The sequence below is a fragment of the Electrona antarctica genome, assembly GCF_951216825.1.
Source record: "Electrona antarctica genome assembly, chromosome: 22".
Lineage (NCBI taxonomy): Eukaryota > Metazoa > Chordata > Actinopteri > Myctophiformes > Myctophidae > Electrona > Electrona antarctica.
In genome coordinates, this window is record NC_136805.1 from 21,070,014 (window position 1) to 21,090,488 (window position 20,475).

Below are 20,475 nucleotides of genomic sequence, written 5' to 3' on the forward strand. Positions count from 1 at the left end.
GCAAAAACACCATATTCTGATTGATCCATAAATCGCGTTTCCAGTGAACGGAGGAGCCCGCAGATTAGTAGATGCAGCCGAGCCCGCCCGCTCCTCGGATCGGGGTTAAAAGTAACTCATCGTTCGGAAAACATGTACGTTTCGGTATCTCCATAAAGCAAGTTGTAGCAGCTGTCCCGTCCCGTCACGGTTGATTTCTCCCTCCAGCCTCCAGCGTTGATTCATCATCGCAAGGCCGCTTCTCCTCCGCTCCGGTCTCCATCATCTGTAGTCACACAGATACTGCAGGCAGCAGGCAGGGCAGGCAGGGCGGTGACGGCTGACGTCACAGCCAAACACTGGCCCATGTTTTGAGCAGAGCAGGTAGCAGCATGTGATTCTGGACCAGTCTCCATCCCAGGCAGGCTCTCTTCACAATAGGATGTGAATCTTGGATCCCCTTGTGCTACACATTTCCAAGTGCTTGATATAGCTTACAAATAATGCATTTTCCAAACGTCCGCCAATTTATTATTATCATTTATTATTATTATTATTATTCATTAAGCATATCACTTTCATTCATTCGGAGTGGAAATCTACAAATCCAAGTCATGAAAAACATCACCCATGTGTTTGAGACAAACAGATTTATTAAGTTAGAATGATTATAGCAAATTAATGCAAACATTGATTTCTTCTAGTAAATAAACAGCAGAATATAGAAAATAAGACAATGGCACAGAAGTATGTATAGTATCTCTTTCAGTTACACGTTTTATAGGTTAACACATGGAACCTTAAACAACAACCAGAGAAAGACAGACAATTTATAGCAGGTTTTGTCTAATCTTTCCTTTTCTAAATTAGTTCATGAATATATAACACAACAACCCAAACACCATTTGGAAATCATATGCAGTGTTAATTTAAGCCTTGGGTCCATTGTTATACTCTTGAGTTAAATGAAACAGTGAGGATTTTACTGTGCATTTGAAGATAACAGTATGCCATCCAAAGAAAATGACAGACAAACCCAATTCATGTTTTTTTTCTTAAATTGTCTTAAGCACGGGCGACTTCTCAGGTTTTAAATGACTCAAAAACAAAATCCCAGAAACATTAACCCGAGCTAACTGGAAAGGCTCTCCCAGTAAAATCGGAGACCGTCAAACCGCTGCACCCCCCCATGGTGGTGACCCCCATCGTGGACTTCTGTCAGGTCCCCCAGACCCCACTTTGAGAACCACCGTGCTCCCCATCACCTAATGCAGTGGTTCCCAAGGTGGGGTCCGGGGGGGTCCCCCTAGGGGGTCCTCAAGGTCTGTAACTCAGAGAGTTAAATTAACTTTGATTTTACAATATACATTGGGGTCCCAGAGATAGAAATAGGGGACCGTAGCCTAATTCAGGTCAAACCGGGGGTCCTTAAATGGTTGAAAATCACTGCTTGAACCATGAAAATCTTCTCTTATGTGGGTCCTTGGTATATATTTTCAAATGGGGGGTCCGCGGGCTAATGAGTGTCAATTTGGGGGTCCTTGACATGAAAAGGTTTGGGAACCAGTGACCTAATGACCCTGTTGTCCCCAGCGCCTCCCCAGTCTCCGTCAGTGGTCGAGGCCGCGGAGGGCGGAGATGCTGGAGGCCAGCCGGCGGGGCAGCAGTTTGGCCGTCTGCCTGTAGTCCTCCGGCTTGGCTCTCAGCAAGGCGAGGATGTGCTGCAGGGAGCGGGACGGCTGCAGGCCCAGCGCGTCCATCACGTTGCTCAGGTAGTCTGTGGAGCAGTTAGAGTGGTTATTACGCTATGTACAGATCGGAGACCGTTCAGAGGGTCGGGTTGCTGCTGGAGCAACATTGGTCCCCCATTAGTCACGCCTCCCATCACGTGGAATGGAATCTCTCCTCCCATGTCTTCTCTGCTCTGTATCCCTCTCTACTCTCACCTTCGTGTCCATATTCAGGCAACAGCAACATACATCACAATTTAGGCATTTAGCAGACACTCTTAATCCAGAGCGATTTACAGCCAGCAAGAACAACACATGGCAATACATCAAATAACGTAAAAATAGTCATCAAGAATCATAAGGCCCGGACGGTTAGCTCAACCGTCTGGGCACCTAGGCTGCCACGGGTTCGACTCCCGAGCCCGACAGCCTTTGCCGTGTGTCACTCCCCATCTCTCTCCCCCTTTCCTGTCTGTCTACTGTTGAGCCTTTGCATTCGCCTGTATCGAGGCTGGGGCAAGTGCTACAGGCTAAGATGGCGTCTGAAGAGGTGGGTTTTCAGACCACGGTCCACTCCACTTAAGTCGAGTGGACAACTCTGCGTCCATAACCACTTAAATCCTATATAATTTGTTGACCAAGATCCCTCAGGGGACCGTACTACTGAAAATAGCTGATCTACAAGCTCACAACACGTTGCAACATGATGCATTAAGCTTGTAGACCTGCTATTTTCTTAGAATATTTCCCCCAGAACAGGGACATTATGTTAAATTATGACTCATGTATGACTTCCCATGTATCTACAGTACATTAGCAACTGTTATTACTAACCATTATCGTTTCCTAGGATTTGTTAATAACACTACAAATGTGACAAACACCTCAAACACAACTCTGAACCACACTATATTTTAGATGGAACACTCGGCAGTGTCCTGTTTAGGTGTATTTTTCCACATGTATTACTTTGGTTCTTCATTAATCTGTAAATGGTCATCCAGTCATCCAGCAGTGTCACTCATAACAGAAGCAAAGCCTTATATTATGTCCAACTACACAACGCCCGTCAACTTTTTCTGAGATGTGCGTGCTTCCCTTTTGGATTCTCAACTACACAACTTAACAAGGGACATTCTTCAAAGATGAAGACCCGTGATTACCTCGCAACCACTCATAGATGCCTCAGTGTTGATCTGTAAGTAAAGGTGCTGCTGTTCTGCATGGCAGTGAGCCGGTGAAATGTGTCAATAAATGTCATGTCTGCAGTGAGAGGAGGCTTCCAGTTACCTATATCGGTGGCCAGCTGTTTGGTGGAGTGTGAACCGAGCTGGGGGATGAGCAGGATGGCATCGCAGTACGTCTGCATGGTTGCCCGCGCGATGGAGCCCAGCCAATAATCAGCTGTGTTGTCCAGCTCCGGAAGGTCGTCACCTGAGAGTGGAGGAGGACAGCGGTGATGTCAAACCGTGGCGTCAAACCGTGACACAGGTCAGGAGGATGTACTGTCCCTGCAGGCACCAAGTGTCACCAACGTGAGGACGTAAACAAGGACTGATTGATGTTGCGGAAGGCAAAACAAGAGGGAGGGAGAGAGGGACAAATGTGGACAAAGAAGCAACGGTAGAGTAAATAAAATAATCACTGGGGGAAAAAAGAAAGCATGCAGACAAAAAAAAAAGAAGAAAAAAAGACTGTAATTAACACTAGGAATCCATCTGGATGGAAGCCCCAGACGGCAGCATGCGGGGAGACAGACTGAGAGAAGAGTTGGGGCTGACAGCTCATCACCTTGTTCGGGAGGGAAGGGCAGCTTCCCAGCGTGCAGGGCCAACTCCAGTGCCGGGTCCTCTTGAGTCACAAAGGGCTCCAAGTGGAGTGGCAGAGACATTATGTACTGTCCTATCTGAGGATGAGAAGACAGACACATGCTGCAGGAGGTAGCTCGATACATCCGCTGTCTGGGAAGGAGCTTCTACAGTATCACGTTCATTCGACTCATGTGACAGAAATCAACAAACCTTTTGACTTCGTCTTAGGTGATAATTATTTTTTGCTCGCAATCCCCTCTGGTAGGTTATAAATTAGGGTTTAAATGAGTTCTCTTGTGTGAGCACTCACATCCATACATTTTACGTAAACAAATCAGTTTAGTTGTTTATCAGGAAAAGACTTCTTGTATACAACATGTGAATGTATGGAATGATCCATTTTATATTGAGTGTGATTGTGTGTCTCTCCTTTGCAAAACATCTTCAACTTGATGAAGTGTATTGCTGATGCCCTAAGGAAGTTCAATGTCATGTTTCAAGTTCAGGGGTTCCCCGGAACCAAAGACCACCACAATTAAATGCAACATCAAGTTGAAAATCCATGCAAATTTGTCACCTGAGAATGGCGGATGTTGCCAGGTGTCGCCCATAAATGATGTGAAATGGCGGAAACACAGATGATGCAATGCAATTACTGCACAATCATTATGTAAAAAGTGTGCTGCTCCAAAACCAGCACACGGGTATGGGCCTGCACTATAGTCTATAAATTCACAGAATCTGTGACTGTGTGTGTGACTGTCCTTCACATATCTCTAAACGCGTTCAACCGACCGACTTCACCCTTGACGGATGTATGGCTGCGGACCCAAGTGTTCTTGAGAACATGGCAAGGAGCCAGGGCACGGTACTCGACAACACTGCAAGCAGCTCTTATGGGGGCCAAGCAAACAGATGACTCCGAATGCACAAAATTATAACTTACAGAATGAATGCACAAAATGAAAACTTATGTTTGTGACTGCTGGGCAATTCTATTTATTCTTTGGGTTCAGATCATTTTTGATGAGCACTGACATCATTAGTCATTGTATGGCTTAATTTAAAATTCATGAAGTACTTACATTTGTGATGTACTCCTGTGGTGACAGGCTGAAGGTAGGCAGGTCTTCTGTGTAGCCCTCCCCAAAACCACCTGCCTCTTGACTCTGGCACATGGTCAAGACAACAGAAGATTAAATTAGACACCACACTCAAATAAACACCCGCAGACATACAAACACAGACACACACACATCAAATGCTGTTGTCTATGTACTCAGATCTCATTGGAAAACGCTTCAAAATCGTATAGTTTGGAAATACTGCAAGCTGCCTCTCACCTCCATCTTGGAAACAAGGCAGAGCTGGTGCTTGATCTGCAGGAAGACAGAGTCAAAGGCCAGCTGGTTGGCCTGTTGGTTGAGTCTCGTCAGGGCTGCCCTGGGCTCAGCCAGTAGGCTGGAGTTACCTGTACCCTTCTCCTAAGGAAACAAAACAAGAGTTACCTGTACCCTTCTCCTAAGGAAACAAAACAGAGTTACCTGTACCCTTCTCCTAAGGAAACAAAACAAGGAGTTACCTGTACCCTTCTCCTAAGGAAACAAAACAAGAGTTACCTGTACCCTTCTCCTAAGGAAACAAAACAAGGAGTTACCTGTACCCTTCTCCTAAGGAAACAAAACAAGGAGTTACCTGTACCCTTCTCCTAAGGAAACAAAACAGAGTTACCTGTACCCTTCTCCTAAGGAAACAAAACAAGGAGTTACCTGTACCCTTCTCCTAAGGAAACAAAACAAGAGTTACCTGTACCCTTCTCCTAAGGAAACAAAACAAGGAGTTACCTGTACCCTTCTCCTAAGGAAACAAAACAAGGAGTTACCTGTACCCTTCTCCTAAGGAAACAAAACAAGGAGTTACCTGTACCCTTCTCCTAAGGAAACAAAACAGAGTTACCTGTACCCTTCTCCTAAGGAAACAAAACAAGGAGTTACCTGTTCCCGCTCTCCTAAGGAAACAAAACAAGGAGTTACCTGTACCCTTCTCCTAAGGAAACAAAACAAGGAGTTACCTGTACCCTTCTCCTAAGGAAACAAAACAAGTTACCTGTACCCTTCTCCTTAGGAGAAGGGTACAGGTAACTTGTTTTGTTTCCTTAGGGAAACAAAACAATATGGCTCTTCTCTGTCCTCCCTCCAGTGGTGTAAGAAGTACTGCACGTTCTTACATACCGGTAAATAAAAGTAGCGATACCACATAGAAATACAGTCAAGTAAAAGGCCTTCCAATGTTAACAAAAGTATTGGCACCAAAATACAATATCCTGCCCTATGCATCGACAAATGTTAGTATGCAAACAGTATACACTTCCATACACTAGCCTGCACTATACAGAAACAAAATACACAGTGTCATTACAGTATCATGCCATGTGTTTAGGAAGGTATGTACAGTACACTACAGTATGCAAATACACGCACTCCATGTCCTTATGACATCACAGAATACACTGAACAAAAGTGTCAGTAGCTATGTTGTTACTGAACGCCTATAATGATATTTCTTTCAAATTGGACCCAAATTATGATGGCAGAGAGGTGACAATGAAATGCTAATCGGCAGATGGATGAAGGGCATACATAATACCACCTGTCCTTGATGGGTGTACAACAGGTGGATCCATCCCGGCAAGCAAAGGCGCTCAGATGACTCACTACTGTAACCATTAACGTCTAATGTGCTTGAATATGATGCCAGGCAGCAATCATCTCCTGTGTATCTGTCAATTTTTGGATGAATACTTCATCATATGGTGGGTGGCTCCATTAATTACATTGTGTTGTTTTGGATAAACGCTTAACATATTGTGACTCCATACCTTTAAGGAGTAGAGCACCTCCATCAAGCTGTTGTATTCAGCCATGTTTCCTCTCTGAAGGTAGTTGTACTCCTGCCAAGGGTTCTTAATGGCATTCTTCCGCTCTGTGGAGCTGGCTTCCTGGATGCCAGCCAGGCTCCGAGGGCTGTATGAATCTGATAGGTATTTGCCTGCTGTTCCCAGTATCCTATGAGAAGGATGTTGAATTATATTTGGAGGGTAAATATAGTAACTTAAATCTGAGAATGTACTTTGGTGGCATTAGTTAGGTGTTATCACTTTGAGAGATGCCAATGGGTTTGTAAAGGCTAAATGATATTCCATCTGATGCCGGACATAGACAATGAGGGTGGAATCATTTCTCGTACTTGTTTGACAGCTGCTGCTCAAAGGCTCCACACTGTCTCAGTAACTCTCCACAAGTGGCGATGATCCTGCCAAGGACAATGTGAAAAATGTATTGTATGTTACTTAGACATTTTCATGTTGTAAACAATTACCGCAACATACTAAACATTCTAAAGTTGTGCACACAAAATAGTAGATCTACAAGATTGCAAGGCCAACGCCTTGCAATGCGACAGAAAATAGCTGATCTAGGCTCACAAGTTGCGTGTAACTAAGTATAAGTCATGCATGACCTTTGTGAACTTACTGTTCATAACCGATACCCAGAAATACTATAAGAGAAACAGCCGTTAGTTATCTATTATCTAATGCTTGAAACTCACAGGGCGTGGACACCATTTATTTTGGTTGCTCACATGTTAATGAATAACCGGCTACGCACGGATGCGGATTTCCCCCACCCCGCGTGCATTCCCATTGTACAAGTACATTGACGAGACGTCCCGCTGTGGCCCGGTTTGGCGAGCAACAGTCGCACACAAACCACAGTTGCACAGTAAGCGTGTGTGAGCAAGGTTTTTTTTTTGGTGGGTTTCAATTGTAAGTTGATAAGCCTACAAAAATATCCACAAGCTGTTTTATACATTATTATTAGCGGACAGAATGGTGACATTCAACAGAATCCTGGAACCATCTCGGAACCACCTCTTACGCCCACCTGACAGAGTTCTGGAAAGCCGTCCAGTCCTCCTGGAAAACAGAGGAATTTGGGGTTTCTTCCAGTTTACACTTCTTCCTGATAGACTGCAGCGTTGTAGAGAAGTCTGACACATACCTGAAAACACAGCAAACACAACACTCAGACTGGATGCAACTCATGCAAGTCAACCAAAGCTGTGACATGATGCAGTACATACTGTCTGCAATTGCTCATGTAAACTGAAAATGAGGACTTTTGCTCCAAACATTTAATTATAACATAACATCATTGGCACCTGTACTGAAAAAATCACCCCGTGTGAACTGAGCAGTGCAACTCCGTTTGGGGGTCCCCGGGTGGTCCCCGGAACTTCCAGACACACAGGAACGCACCCAGTGTGCCGGCACAGTTCCGGCGAGCCGGCCCGCGTCCGAAACAGTCGAGAAATGACAACGTTACCGTGTGGGGGTCCCCAGGGGATGTACTGTCCCTGTACTGTCACACCCGAAATCATCGCATATACAGTTAATATGTGTGTGTGTGTGTGTGTGTGTGTGTTAGGCTGCACAACTTGGTGGTGAAAACCAACCAAATTTTCATGCTCGGACACAGCGACACACAAAGCTCCGTATAGGAGTGGTTCTCTCAAAATGACTGCTGGCATGAAATTATAATTCACTATTCACTAAGTAAATATCTTAATACAGCCTTTATTCTGATTTAATTCCATTGTAAAATACTCAATAAACACACAACTTGACCGCATGTATCAGTATCACTGCACCACCATCACAATGCCTTGTTTACAATCTTCACTGTAACGTTCCATGGGTGCATTAGCGGTCGCAATTTCGTTTTTCCTATGGCAAGGTAAGAGGAGAGCTCCTTTTTGTCCAGAGTATGTGTATTGTGTAAGGTTTTATAACAATTGCATCACTTTAAAACAAGTCAGATACTGTGACGTGAACGGTTCGATACCTTCCATGTATCTGCACAGCAACTTCCTTGGCTTCCTTCAAGGCTGTCGCAGGTACTATTTTCTGTTTATTTTTTATTTCTGTCTGTTTATTTGTTATAACTAAGTCTATGATTTTAATGTTGCCATATTTGGTAGTGTGCTTCACTATGACTCTTTGTTCTAAAGTCTACAGTGAACTCCTCTTGTGGCTTATTGCTTTATAATATAATAATAACTCCAGTCAATAATATAATATTTGGAATGAAACCCCTCATTCTGATATCCTTCCTCTGTGCTGATCACAAAGCAGATGATGAATAATGTTCCCCAACAGCTTGTCAGGACATTATTATCCAACTACACTTGACCATGACCAATGACTGTAAATGAAGCATTTTGTTTACTTTGTGAAGAGGGCTTTGAGAGCCTTAAGGAGGCCACACACAGCCAGTCCATCAGTCAGCTTGACACAGCGTTCCACAGCAGCGCTCGCCAGGCCAAACAACTTGCCTACAGAGTGGCTCAACTCCTCTACGCAATCTATCACCTCTCCATGCTCCTGGATGAGACGAGAGAGAGAGGAGGTTTTAACAAGACCCATTAGATTTGTGTAAACATGCACATTTGTTCTTGTGTGGGTGTGTGTATACAGGATGCAAACATGTAACATGTGCGTGACTGAGTGTACACAGTACACACGCAGCACGTGTGTGTGTGTGTGTGTGTGTGTGTGTGTGTGTGTGTGTGTGTGTAATGAATAATTTGTAGGACGTCGAAATGCACATACAGTATGCATGTACAACTTGTACATGCATACTGTATGTGCATTTTTTTATTGTACAGTGTGTGTGTGTGTGTGTGTGTGTGTGTGTGTGTGTGTGTGTGTGTGTGTGTGTGTGTGTGTGTGTGTGTGTGTGTGTGTGTGTGTGTGTCTAACCAGAGGCACAGCACTGATCTGGATGAGGAGGTGTGTTTCCTCCAGGTCTCCATACTGAAGCTGATAGGGTTTGTAAGGGTCGTACAGAGCATTGACAAGCTCGTTCACCTTCAGCAAGTTGTTTTCACCTGGACAGTGCAGAAGGATGAGGAATAATTATCATTTACAAAAATAGGCATTTAGCAGATGCTCATTTGAAGAGTTAAGTGGCATGAAGATGATGGTCAAGTAGAGTTGAGATGACATAACATAAACATGAACCCTAGCATTCCTATTCTGGGGCGAACATTTGTCAGAAATTGATCTTCAAGCCCACAAAATGAGTTCTGGGGGAACCCAGTCAACAAATACTGTAGTGGTGGGCACTTGAGGTTGGGCACATGGTTAAGTACGTGCTACAAAGTAACTAGGATACCGGGTAAACATCAAATCTAGCATTTTCTAAAAAATAGAAAGACAAGGATTTAGTGGACATCATCAAATAGAGGGGTGATCCAAAAGGGGTGCAGACGTAATTCCAAAAATCAGACAGTCCGACAACACCATCGCTCCCGACATGTGTTGCCGGTTACAAATCACCTGTGGCATCCGTGTGCGGTTAGGCTAGTGTTTGGTTAGGGTGTCGGACTATTGACGATCGGACTCTTGGTAATTGGTATGTCGGAACATAATTATGCCTGCACGCTGCACCCATCCAAAATGACCCGTTTCATTTAAAATACATCTCTGCAATGGATCTATGCCCTGAAACAGCTAAATCTATTGGTCATTCTTCGGCCTTCAGTAACTAGCGTTCTATTCTTCTATTTTACATAAAAAAACTGTTTGCTTATGCAAATCCCCCAAAGACAATACTTTTCTTCCTTTCAAGTTAATATTATCCCTGCACCCTTTCATCTTTAATCCACATGACACTTATGTCCCGCATATGTCATGTATGTTAGGTTTGTATTGAATTGTGCTTATTATATGTAGGTCTTGCACCTTCCTATATGGGCATACACAGGGTTAGCTGCTTATCTACAGTATGGTCCATTTGGCTATTATGACACAAGTGCTTGTGCTTATGACAGTGGACAGACCCAGGTGTGGCAGCATGGCAGCCTCCAGGCCGTGTCCGAAGGTAGCAGTAGTGTGGTAGAGCTCCAGCAGGGTGTCGAGGCGCTCTTCCTGGGCAGCATGCTCCATGGCCGTACCCAGACACACAGGGATGGAGGGCACTGTGGCGCCCAAAGTCTGGATCAGCAGAACTGTCACCACCTCATACGGATTCTTGAACACCTGACGAGGGTTATCGGAGAGAGGAGAAATAAGCATGCAATAGAGAAGATGAACAGAGCACAGTATGACATGGTTTGTCTTGGTTCTTTTTAATTCAATCCAGTATGAAAATTGCAGTATTGCAGTACATGACATGATGTATGAGTGAGTGACAAAACACTCCTCTTGATTCTTAATTAACTAACCATAGATTTTGCCATTTTCTGCATTGGCACTTGAATAATGTTAGGCATAATTGGCTACAAAACACCACATCACTAACACATTCTGATCTTGCTCATCATGGAAGTATTGGTCATATTGTTTTTGTATTTGTATTTGTATTTGTAATTGATTCATGTCACCATCACAAGACACACGGGACCAGTACCTGACTGCTCCACTGCAGCTGAGAGTGCCAAGTGGAGAGCAGGGTGTCGTAGAACTCAGAGAGCTGCTGGTTCACACTCAGCTCACTCTGGGTGAGGTCCTGCCACAAACTCACCAACTGACCCTGTACACACACACACACACACACACACACACACACACACACACACACACACACACACACACACACACACACACATTTAGACAGTCATATGAAAGATAAATAGAAGGCCTACACATTATAATGCTCCACACATTTAAGCATATTTTTAAAAAAGTGCTGAAATGCACCTTCAAATATGTTTATAAATTGAAGGCAAGATGAGAGTGAAGCTGAAAAACAGCCAAAAGACGCACACGTTCCAAACCCATTAGGCTCTTCCTCAGACCTTCACACAATGAAAGACATTTTTATATGCAGTGTGGCTGATTGGTCACAGGTGTTGTGATCAGGATGTCACAGTGCTGCATGATTCTTGCTCAAATGTGAATATCGATTTTCCTCCACAAGAATTGAGTTCACAATCCTCACATGATTCTAATTTTTTCCATGAAAATATTTATTGTGTTTAGTTGCTGAACATTACTACATTAAAAATGTGGCACCTGGAACCAACTACTGTGGCTTAAACAGACAACAACAAAGTGCTTGACTCTCTTGTAGCAAAAACATAAGAGTAACTAAAATGAATTGGACAGCCAACTAGTGCTGCACAAGTTCACGATGCTTCACAAAATGAAATTGCACAAGTGTTTGAATCTAGATCGTGATCTTTTTTCGATTAAGTGTGCAGCACTATGTCACACTGCACATAGAAATGTCTTTCTAGTACACATTGTGTGAAGATCTGAGGAAGATCATGGTCGGCTAAGTGAAGGCAGGCACACTATATAATGCTAATGTATAGAGTGCACACCTTCTAGTCATCTTCCATACTGAACGTCTCAGGTTACAGACAAACATGTAGAGTTACACTTGTACATTACACAGAAAGGGCAGACATTTAGTATCAAACAAATCTTAAGATGTTAAAGGGGAAAACCACCCATTTTCAACATTTTACTATGTCATTAATATACCTTAGAGCTGTTGTGTGGAAATAATAAAAAGTCCCCCCATTCTGTGTTTCCTAGAACTGTAATTATGAAAAAGATCATTAACATGGTGAAACACATCTTGATGACATCATCAAGATGTGTTTCACCATGTTAATTTTTTTCAGACCTCTAGTTCTAGGAAACACAGAATGGGGGGGACTTTTTTATTATTTCGACACAACAGCTCAAAGGTATATTAATGACATAGTAAAATGTTGAAAATGAGTGGAATGCCCCTTTAATGACATATGTACATTATGATATGTTGAAATCTTTACATGTTAATGATATGTTGATATCTTTTACATTTCTCTTTATCGTGTATGTCTCTTACTGTATGTTGTATGTTGAACTGACGAATAAATATTATATATGTAATATGTTTAATTGATGTATTGAAGTCTCTTCCATACCTTGTGACACTTGTAATAGTAGGCAAGGAGCTGAGGCATTCTGTCTATCTCTGTGAAGACTTTAACAAATAGCTTTGCTTGGTCTGCAAGGGAACAGGAAACATAGTTTAGTCTAAATATTCCCTGCATAAAAATGTGAATGTTAAATTTACCATATTCACAGTGATCATTTTTCTCTCAAGTCATACTTGGGATGGGAAACACTGAGCATGATATCCTGTAAGAGCAAAATAGCCACTCTGCGAATATTACAGCCACTTATGCACAGAACCCAGCAAAAAAACATGTCTCAACAATGATCACAGTCAAACCAGGATGTCTGGTCTGTTTTTCCCCCCCTCAAAGATACCATAATTATACATTGTATATTGTAGATCCAAGATGGCGGCACGCACAGACGCTGCAGCTCTGAGCTCTCCTTTTTGATATGTTTTAATGTATGTTTTCTTAGAGTATTTTGTGTCGTTTTATTATTATTTAATTAATTAATTCATCAATTGATTAATTCATTAATTAATTATTTTTTAAGCACTGAGCCCGATTGCTACTCAATTTCGTTGTTTCACACAATGACAATAAAGATATTCTGATTCTGAAATGGCATATACAATGTATGAGAATACGGGTGCACTGGTGCAGACATGCCAGTTTTTTCCACCCAGAGCGGAATGTCTGTGAATGGTCAGTGAGAACGGCTACCTTCATGCAGCAGCGTTCGCGCTCTTACGCTTGTGCGTCCCGTGTGTTCTGTGCGTTAGGGGCACAAAAGCGTGTTCCACTTGTGGTTCTTACCCATAGACAAGGAGTTGAAGGTTGACACTATCTGGGGACTGGCCATGGCTTCTAACCTGTTCTTCAGAGCCTCCAAGTGGACACACTTCTCAGAGTAGTCTGGTGTGTCCACCAGCATGGCCAGGCTGTTCTGCATACTGGTCAGCTTCGACGAGATCACCGCAAAGTCCTAGTGCAAGGTGTGAGCAGATTCACGGTTAACGTTCATACAACATTTTTATAGTATAGTCACTAGTAATATAGTCACATACGAAGTATCCATTATCAATATAGCAGATTGCCTAAAATACAGTTACATGTAATTGAGCTTGGCTATATCCATTTTGCTTACATCATACTGGGAAACCCCACCCCTTCACACATGTGATGCTATTAGTTGAGCTTCCATGTGAACATGGTCCATTTTTGAACTACCCTCTCAACCCTATTAGTTGAGGTTCTATTCTAGGCACATGTATAAAGTCACACGTTTCCTCTACAGTCATATGATCTAGAAATCAATGCTAAATTATTTAAATTATAAATGTTTCGCAAGAATTATCTTCATTTCCTTCGTCACCTGAGTTTTGAAGGTCTCCTCGATGTCTGCACTGAGCGTGGTCCATTTGTCAGCCTCCTGCAGCGCCTCGGAGGCATCCTGCATTCGGGATTTCACCTGATCGATCTCCACCAAGACCTGTTGGATACAAACCACACAGACATAATATATATAGATTTTTTAAGTATGATTATGATCATCAACTACACTGATCAGGTTTATATTGTTTGATGTGAACTTGGACAAAACTTGCAAAACAGTTGCACCATTCATAATTATAAATTATTGCACCAATGCTGTGTTTAACCCATTAAGACCTAAGGCCGACAAATTTAATGAGTAGTTCTGACACTTCAAGACTTTTCTAAAATGTTCAAAAATAGCAAATGTACAAGCTCGCAGCACGGCACAAAGTGACGCGCTGTGAGCTTGTATATCTATTTTTGAATAGCCAATGCTAAAATAAATTACACAGATGCTTTCACGGTTTTAATGGATTAATGTGCATGGTGATGTCATAGGCCTACACTCACGTAGACATGTAAAGGAAGTCACAGAAGTGAGACTAGGATGTCTGTCCGCTAAGAAGAGAAGAGGATTCCATACGCTAGGGACAAACTATTCTAAATACTTCAAAAGTTCAAAACCTGACCACCTTTTTATGTCTTGATACCATCTGTTTTCTACATCAAACGTGTGCACTCAATGCAGTGATACCAGTTCAGTGAAGTTTACTGATGGAAATCTGGATGCCCCTTTCACATTATAGCAGCAGAAATACTGCTGGCATGCAAGGTTTGGCTTAAGGAAAGACAACACACGCGGTGCAGGAAGTGTGTGCGGTTATAAGTGAAGATACAGCCATACATTATAATAGTATAACTCTGGCACCACTGCCTTGCAAAATGGCTTTTTGCAGTTGCTCTGGAGGTCCACGGTGCTGTTACTATGAGGTTGGGCATCTGTTTTGACCGATTGTCATGTGAATTGTAAACAATGGGACCTTACAGAGCTGGAAGTGCAGAGTGTGAATGTGATGAGCGTTGGGAGATTTCTTATTTGCTTTATCACATGATGTTGATTTAACACTTTTACAAAAGGATAGTAGGCCTAAATAAGGGCACGATAATGCAGAGAGTAGTACTGCAAGCCACGGTGGTGACACACAAGTGGGCGAAAAACCATGGCAGCCTTGGTGATGACAGGATGATGCAAACACAATGGATGGATGGATGGATGGATGGATGGATGCCTTTCCTATATGTATAACTATTTGTATAGTTTAGTAAGATAGCCTTCCCTCTAAGGGAAGTATGCATTTATTCCATTCCATTTATATATACAGTACAATGTTTTGTTCCACTTTTGCTTTGGCAATGTAAACGTATGTTTTCTCATGCCAATAAAGCTCATTTGAATTGGAGAGATAGATAGATAGATAGATAGATAGATAGATAGATAGATAGATAGATAGATAGATAGATAGATAGATAGATAGTCTATCTATCTATCTATCTATCTATCTATCATAGATAGATAGACAACTTAGTAATAACAATTGCGTACCTGCATGGACTGCACCGTGTCTTGCTCAAACTTTCTGATGTCCTCCTTGACTAGGACCATCTGCTCCTTGAGGAAGGAGGCCTCCTGTTTCAAAGCCTCCACATCGCGCAGCACTCTGGGCATATTCTGAAGGGCCTGGTTACTACTCTCTTCAGAGAAAAAGGCATTTGTTCGTTAGTATTACAGGCAAGAAAAGTATGTGCCATTCTGTCTTGAGGTCATCAATATGTGGCAAGACTTGTCCTTGTCCGTGGCACATTTTAGATTGTGTTTTTCATAACATCATAATGTTGTTATTTTGAGCATAAGACACAATTACTGAATGTCAGTCTCCAGGTTTTCTCCAGAATATGTATGACACTGATTTACTTACACTATGGCACATTAAGACTAGGATGATTCGACTAGGTGGTTATCAAACCCCCGCCCGATAACAAATGGAACCAAATGCTGAGCTGTACCTGTAATGGTAATTTTGGACTAGCTCTTTGTGTTTCTGGTAACATTATGTCAGCTCATTTGCATGACAAGAATTACATTTTGACAAAAATGTCCACTACAAGCCAGCGATGACCCCTGTGTCTTCACCTCACATATTATTCTTATACCAAAAAAAATAGAAAAATCTATTTGCATTTACCTTAGCTCTGTCTGGTCCATAGCCTAATGCCATTTGCAGCAAAGGGCATTATAGCATATTAGGCTATGGACCAGAGCTACATTTATCTTGGCTTGGAAAGGCAAAAAAATCAAAATGAATGAGGAATTGAGAATGTTCATAATGTGTACTCTGTTCTTGCCAGAATTAAATTGACAGCATTAATGTATAGGCTGAACAGAGGGAGGTTGACAGGTTGGACTTGGAGACAGCATGAACACCAACTTACCCTCAATGGCATTATTGACTTCCTGAATGAAAAGCTGCAGTTTCATGACCAGCGTGGCTGCGTGTGTATCCGCCTTCCCTGTGCCCGGTGCATCCTTCTGCACCACTTTGAAGGCTCCATTCACCCAGTCCTTCACGTCGAAATCATCGTCCAGGAACTTTGAAAAATCCATCCCTGGGCTGCCTCACGTCCTCCTCTGTGAAGACAGAAGCTGTCTGAATGGTCTTATAGTCCCAGTCATTGGTTAGCTTAAAGGCTAGTTCTTCCCCAACACAGGCTTCGAGACGAATATAAAATAAATAGCCCAGGAGAATGAAATGATCATCACCACCAGATATATTTCTAACAAAGCAACAGCTTCCGCCAGAGTTGCCAGAGTTGCATCCAAGAATACAAGAGAATGGAGATTCTTCAGTTTCTGTTGTTGTTGATTCAGTGGCAGCAGTTTGACAGCAAGTTCCTGTTTGTGCATTCTTATTTACCGTCCCTGGAAACAAATGCTGCGAAGAATACGATGAGCCATGACAGCACGTTTGCGCTGACGAAAATACACACGTTTCCTTTGTCAGTTCGAGAAGCTTGCTGACATTTGAAAACAACAAAGACTGGCCAGCAACAACCGAGAGAAATTAGAGAATACAATATAAGAGATCTATTTTTGGTAACGCTGTAGTGTGTGTGTGTGTGTGTGTGTGTGTGTGTGTGTGTGTGTGTGTGTGTGTGTGTGTCACACATACACATTTCCGTGCAGAAACCAGCTGCAAATGGAAACAAATTGAAGTCGGCTTCCCTCTAGCGGCTAGCGGCCTACACAACAGGCCACTGATAATGACAGCAACTGCACTCAAGTTCAAGTCCCTCACTTCAACATCACCACAGTGTGAACTGTGAATGTTAATACAAAATAAAATAAAATTATAAACCAGGATGTGTCAAACCAAGGGATACAGGGAGAGTGGGCACCTGAGAAGTCTGGGCACCTAAATATGAAATGTAAAGTAGGCATATACATAATTTGAACATGCATGGTACATCGACCGTTATCAGATCTAACTTTACCCTTCAACTTATTGTTTATGTGTGCCATAGCCTATGGCAATTTTCCATCACAACAGTTCAAGCATGTTCAAATCATGTATACTTTACATTATTTTCAAAATGATACATTTAGGCCTGGCTGTGGCTCAGCGTTCCAGGCACCTTGGTAAATGGTAAATGGTGCATTTATATAGCGCCTTTATCCAAGGCGCTTTACATAGGTTGTGCATTACATTCACCCATTCACACACACATTCATACACCGATTGCGGCGGAAGCCATGCAAGGTACCAACCAGCACATCGGGAGCAATTTGGGGTTCAGTGTCTTGCCCAAGGACACTTCGACATGTAGACAGGAGGAGCCGGGATTCGAACCGCCGACCCATGGATCATTGGACGACCTGCTCTACCTCTTGAGCCACAGTCGCCAGCTTTACAGTGTGTTGCGGGTTCGAGTCCCGATCCCAACGACCTTTGCTGTGTGTCCTCCCCCCTCCTGTCTACCTACTGTAATCTGTCAAATAAAGGGGAAAAAAAATCATACATTTATTCTTTAATGTTTAACATTTTGGAAAAAGCTAATTAAACATTGAGGTGCCCAGACTTCTCAGGTGCCCACTCTTCCGGCCACTAAACCAAGGCCTAAGTCAACATTTTGTCAAGTAGCCCATGATTTATTTGGCCTTAACCTGTGTGTGACACGTCCAGTGTGTCTTTTCCCCCTGCTCATCAAGTTGAAGGAGTCTATAGACCGTACGTGGCTCAGCAGTGGCAATGGGTCACGTACTCTCTGTTACAAGTAAAAGTTTACTCAAAAGTATTGGCGTCAAAATATACTTGGATCAAAAGTAAAAGACAAACTCATTATGCAGAATATCCCTTTTCACAAGTTTTCACAAATCTTTTGAAAATAGCAGATCTATAAACTCACAACACAGTCACATTGCATTGCAACGTGTTGCATACTTGCATAAAGTTACTTTCCATCACTGCTCACTCATGCCATATGGGCTCAGAATGGCAGCGGGTTGGGATCCTGTCGAAGTGTCCTTGAGCATGACACCCCCAACTGATCCAGATTATCAGGTTGATGCCTTACATGGTTGACTTCACCATCAGTGTGTGAATGTGAATGTGAATGTGTGAATGTAAAAGCTCATTGTAAAGAACTTTCAATAAAGGTGTGACCGACTAGTCACTACCCAGGGCAAGGAAGGACACAACACAGGGCAGCTTCCTTAAGTTTGTAGCTTTATTCCTCTAAGTCAAGGGAATAACAATTTGAAAGCATCACAATACTAGTTTACACAGGAGAGCAGATGGCTCTCCACTGAGTGTTTGTGGAGATGACTGATTTATCCTGTTGTGCCTTGATCAAGTCTATGCACAACAGGTGCGCAGCCACACCCAGCTCTGAGTCCAGTTCTAGTTTGACTCAGGCCAGGTGTGACTGCTTAACTCAGTTATCCTCCCTCTCACAAAAGGCGCTATAGAAATGCCAGAACATTTACTCACAGAGTAAATGTAGGCCGGGCTATGCTCCCTGACAAGATAATACGCTCATGGCCAGTGCCTCTAACCACTTAGATAATGTCCGTTCAATGTCCGAATATCATGCAAAGCATAAAGGGCAGTAAGAGAGCATATCAATTCACAAGGCTCACTCTTCCAACCAGCTCTTATAAGCCACCTGGGGAAGCTACATAACAACGGCAAGGAGCACGCGCTCTCTCACCTTCAAAGAAGATGGACGCTATTAAGCAGACTCTGTTTGAGGCAGCGTTTACTCCATCCACTCTGATATCTCCCCGAGGGATCCTGCACATTCTTGAGATCGTCTTTGGTACTATTGCGTTCTCAGGTTACACAGGTTCGCTCAACAGCTACTGGGTCTCCAACTCCACCTACAGCTACTGGATCTACTGCAAGTTGGTTGGCTGGTTCTTCTGTCCCTTCGTGACCCTCATCATCACCATCATTGAACTGGTCAAACTCGACATCCCACTCAATAAGTTTTGCATGGACTGGCCAGACTTCGCCACTGGCATGGCTATGACCTCTACCCTCATGACCTTGTCCGTCGCCATCATGTACGCCAACTTCTACACTTGCGCCACGTGCATCAATGCCTGGGTGGTGACCATATTCGCTTTCCTGTGTGGTGTGGCCTACCTTGTCGAGGTGCTGTGGGATAAAATCTGCAAAAAGAAAAAGGGGAGCTATCTGGCTGTTTTGCCTGGATTCTGGAAGGGTTTGGAAGCCTTTGTAAGCTGTATCATTTTCATGGCACTACCACTCACTGCATATTTCGATCACGGGTGGCTAATCATGTGCCTTATTGCATATATTCTTCCTTTCCTCTTCATCCTGCTGATCATTGTTGTTAACATCCTCAAGAAGCTGAAGCAGTCCTTACCCTTTAACCTGGACCGTGCTGTGTTCATATTTCTGATCATCTGTGTAGTTCTATATGTTTTTGCAGCTATTGTGTGGTCTATTTATACATTCAGGGGCCATCCTCGATATGAGTGTCGGTTGGTGGTTACAATATTCACTTATATTAACCTTATTCTGTTTATAGTGGATCTTGTTTTTACCCTGTTTGGAATATGTGGCTTCAAACGCGGATAAAACACCTGTACATTTTAGCTACCTTTTAAAATATGTGGAATTACATTAATTTTTACATTAATTTATTTTTTTATCTGACTGAAAATAATGTCATAATGTGGGTTACCACTATGACTTTACTGACCTTCTCAGCAGTCACACCAGAAAACATGCCTTTGACTTTGCTGCACTGCGGCTGTGAAGCAGTCAGGTGCACCTCTTCCTTTTTTGTCATTATTTTCTATCCATTGTCATCGTCTTCTCCCCATTTGGGTGCATGTATTCATCTATTTCTTTAATGCTGAAGTTGTGAACATTTTTCCTTTTATTGCATGAATAAACTTTGTCTTGACCCTACTTTGACTGGAATGTCCACATTTCCCTTATACTGTAAATTATATAAAGGTAATTTACTTTAAACACAGCATTTGACAGATAGGAGCTAAAAGTAAACAATGGATCTTAATAATGAACTTTGGGGAAATGGGGACTATTCTGTACTCAAGAATGAAGAATCAAGGAAGGTCTAGTTGCCATACC

The 20,475-nt window shown here is 42.7% G+C and overlaps 2 protein-coding genes across 2 annotated transcripts; one reads left to right on the plus strand and one right to left on the minus strand.

The window, feature by feature from the left end:
* Positions 1–614: 614 nt before the first annotated feature.
* On the minus strand, positions 615–16,887 carry cog7 (component of oligomeric golgi complex 7). Its single transcript, XM_079493479.1, has 17 exons — positions 16,286–16,887; positions 15,399–15,547; positions 13,854–13,970; positions 13,295–13,463; positions 12,503–12,585; positions 10,993–11,115; positions 10,424–10,622; positions 9,342–9,469; positions 8,809–8,963; positions 7,465–7,581; positions 6,767–6,832; positions 6,399–6,585; positions 4,864–5,004; positions 4,606–4,689; positions 3,501–3,615; positions 3,000–3,143; positions 615–1,756 (listed from the first exon to the last, which is right to left on the minus strand). Exons 1-17 carry the CDS (start codon positions 16,455–16,457, stop codon positions 1,590–1,592), a joined length of 2,316 nt encoding a protein of 771 aa, XP_079349605.1. The 5' UTR covers positions 16,458–16,887; the 3' UTR covers positions 615–1,589.
* Positions 16,888–18,780: 1,893 nt separating this feature from the next.
* Positions 18,781–20,292, plus strand: LOC306915222 (myeloid-associated differentiation marker-like protein 2). The gene has a single exon (XM_079492502.1). The coding sequence runs from the start codon at positions 19,072–19,074 to the stop codon at positions 19,954–19,956; it is 885 nt and encodes a 294-aa protein (XP_079348628.1). The 5' UTR covers positions 18,781–19,071; the 3' UTR covers positions 19,957–20,292.
* Positions 20,293–20,475: the final 183 nt, after the last annotated feature.

Coding starts and splice junctions, on each gene's coding strand:
- cog7 (XM_079493479.1), bottom strand. CDS start 16,457: ATGGATTTTTCAAAGTTCCTGGACGATGATTTCGACGTGAAGGACTGG. Junction 9,470..10,423: donor TGCCATGCTGCCACACCTGG/GTCTGTCCACTG, acceptor TGCACTGTCCAG/GTGAAAACAACTTGCTGAAG. Junction 3,616..4,605: donor CACAGGAGTACATCACAAAT/GTAAGTACTTCA, acceptor TCTCATCCTCAG/ATAGGACAGTACATAATGTC.
- LOC306915222 (XM_079492502.1), top strand. CDS start 19,072: ATGGACGCTATTAAGCAGACTCTGTTTGAGGCAGCGTTTACTCCATCC.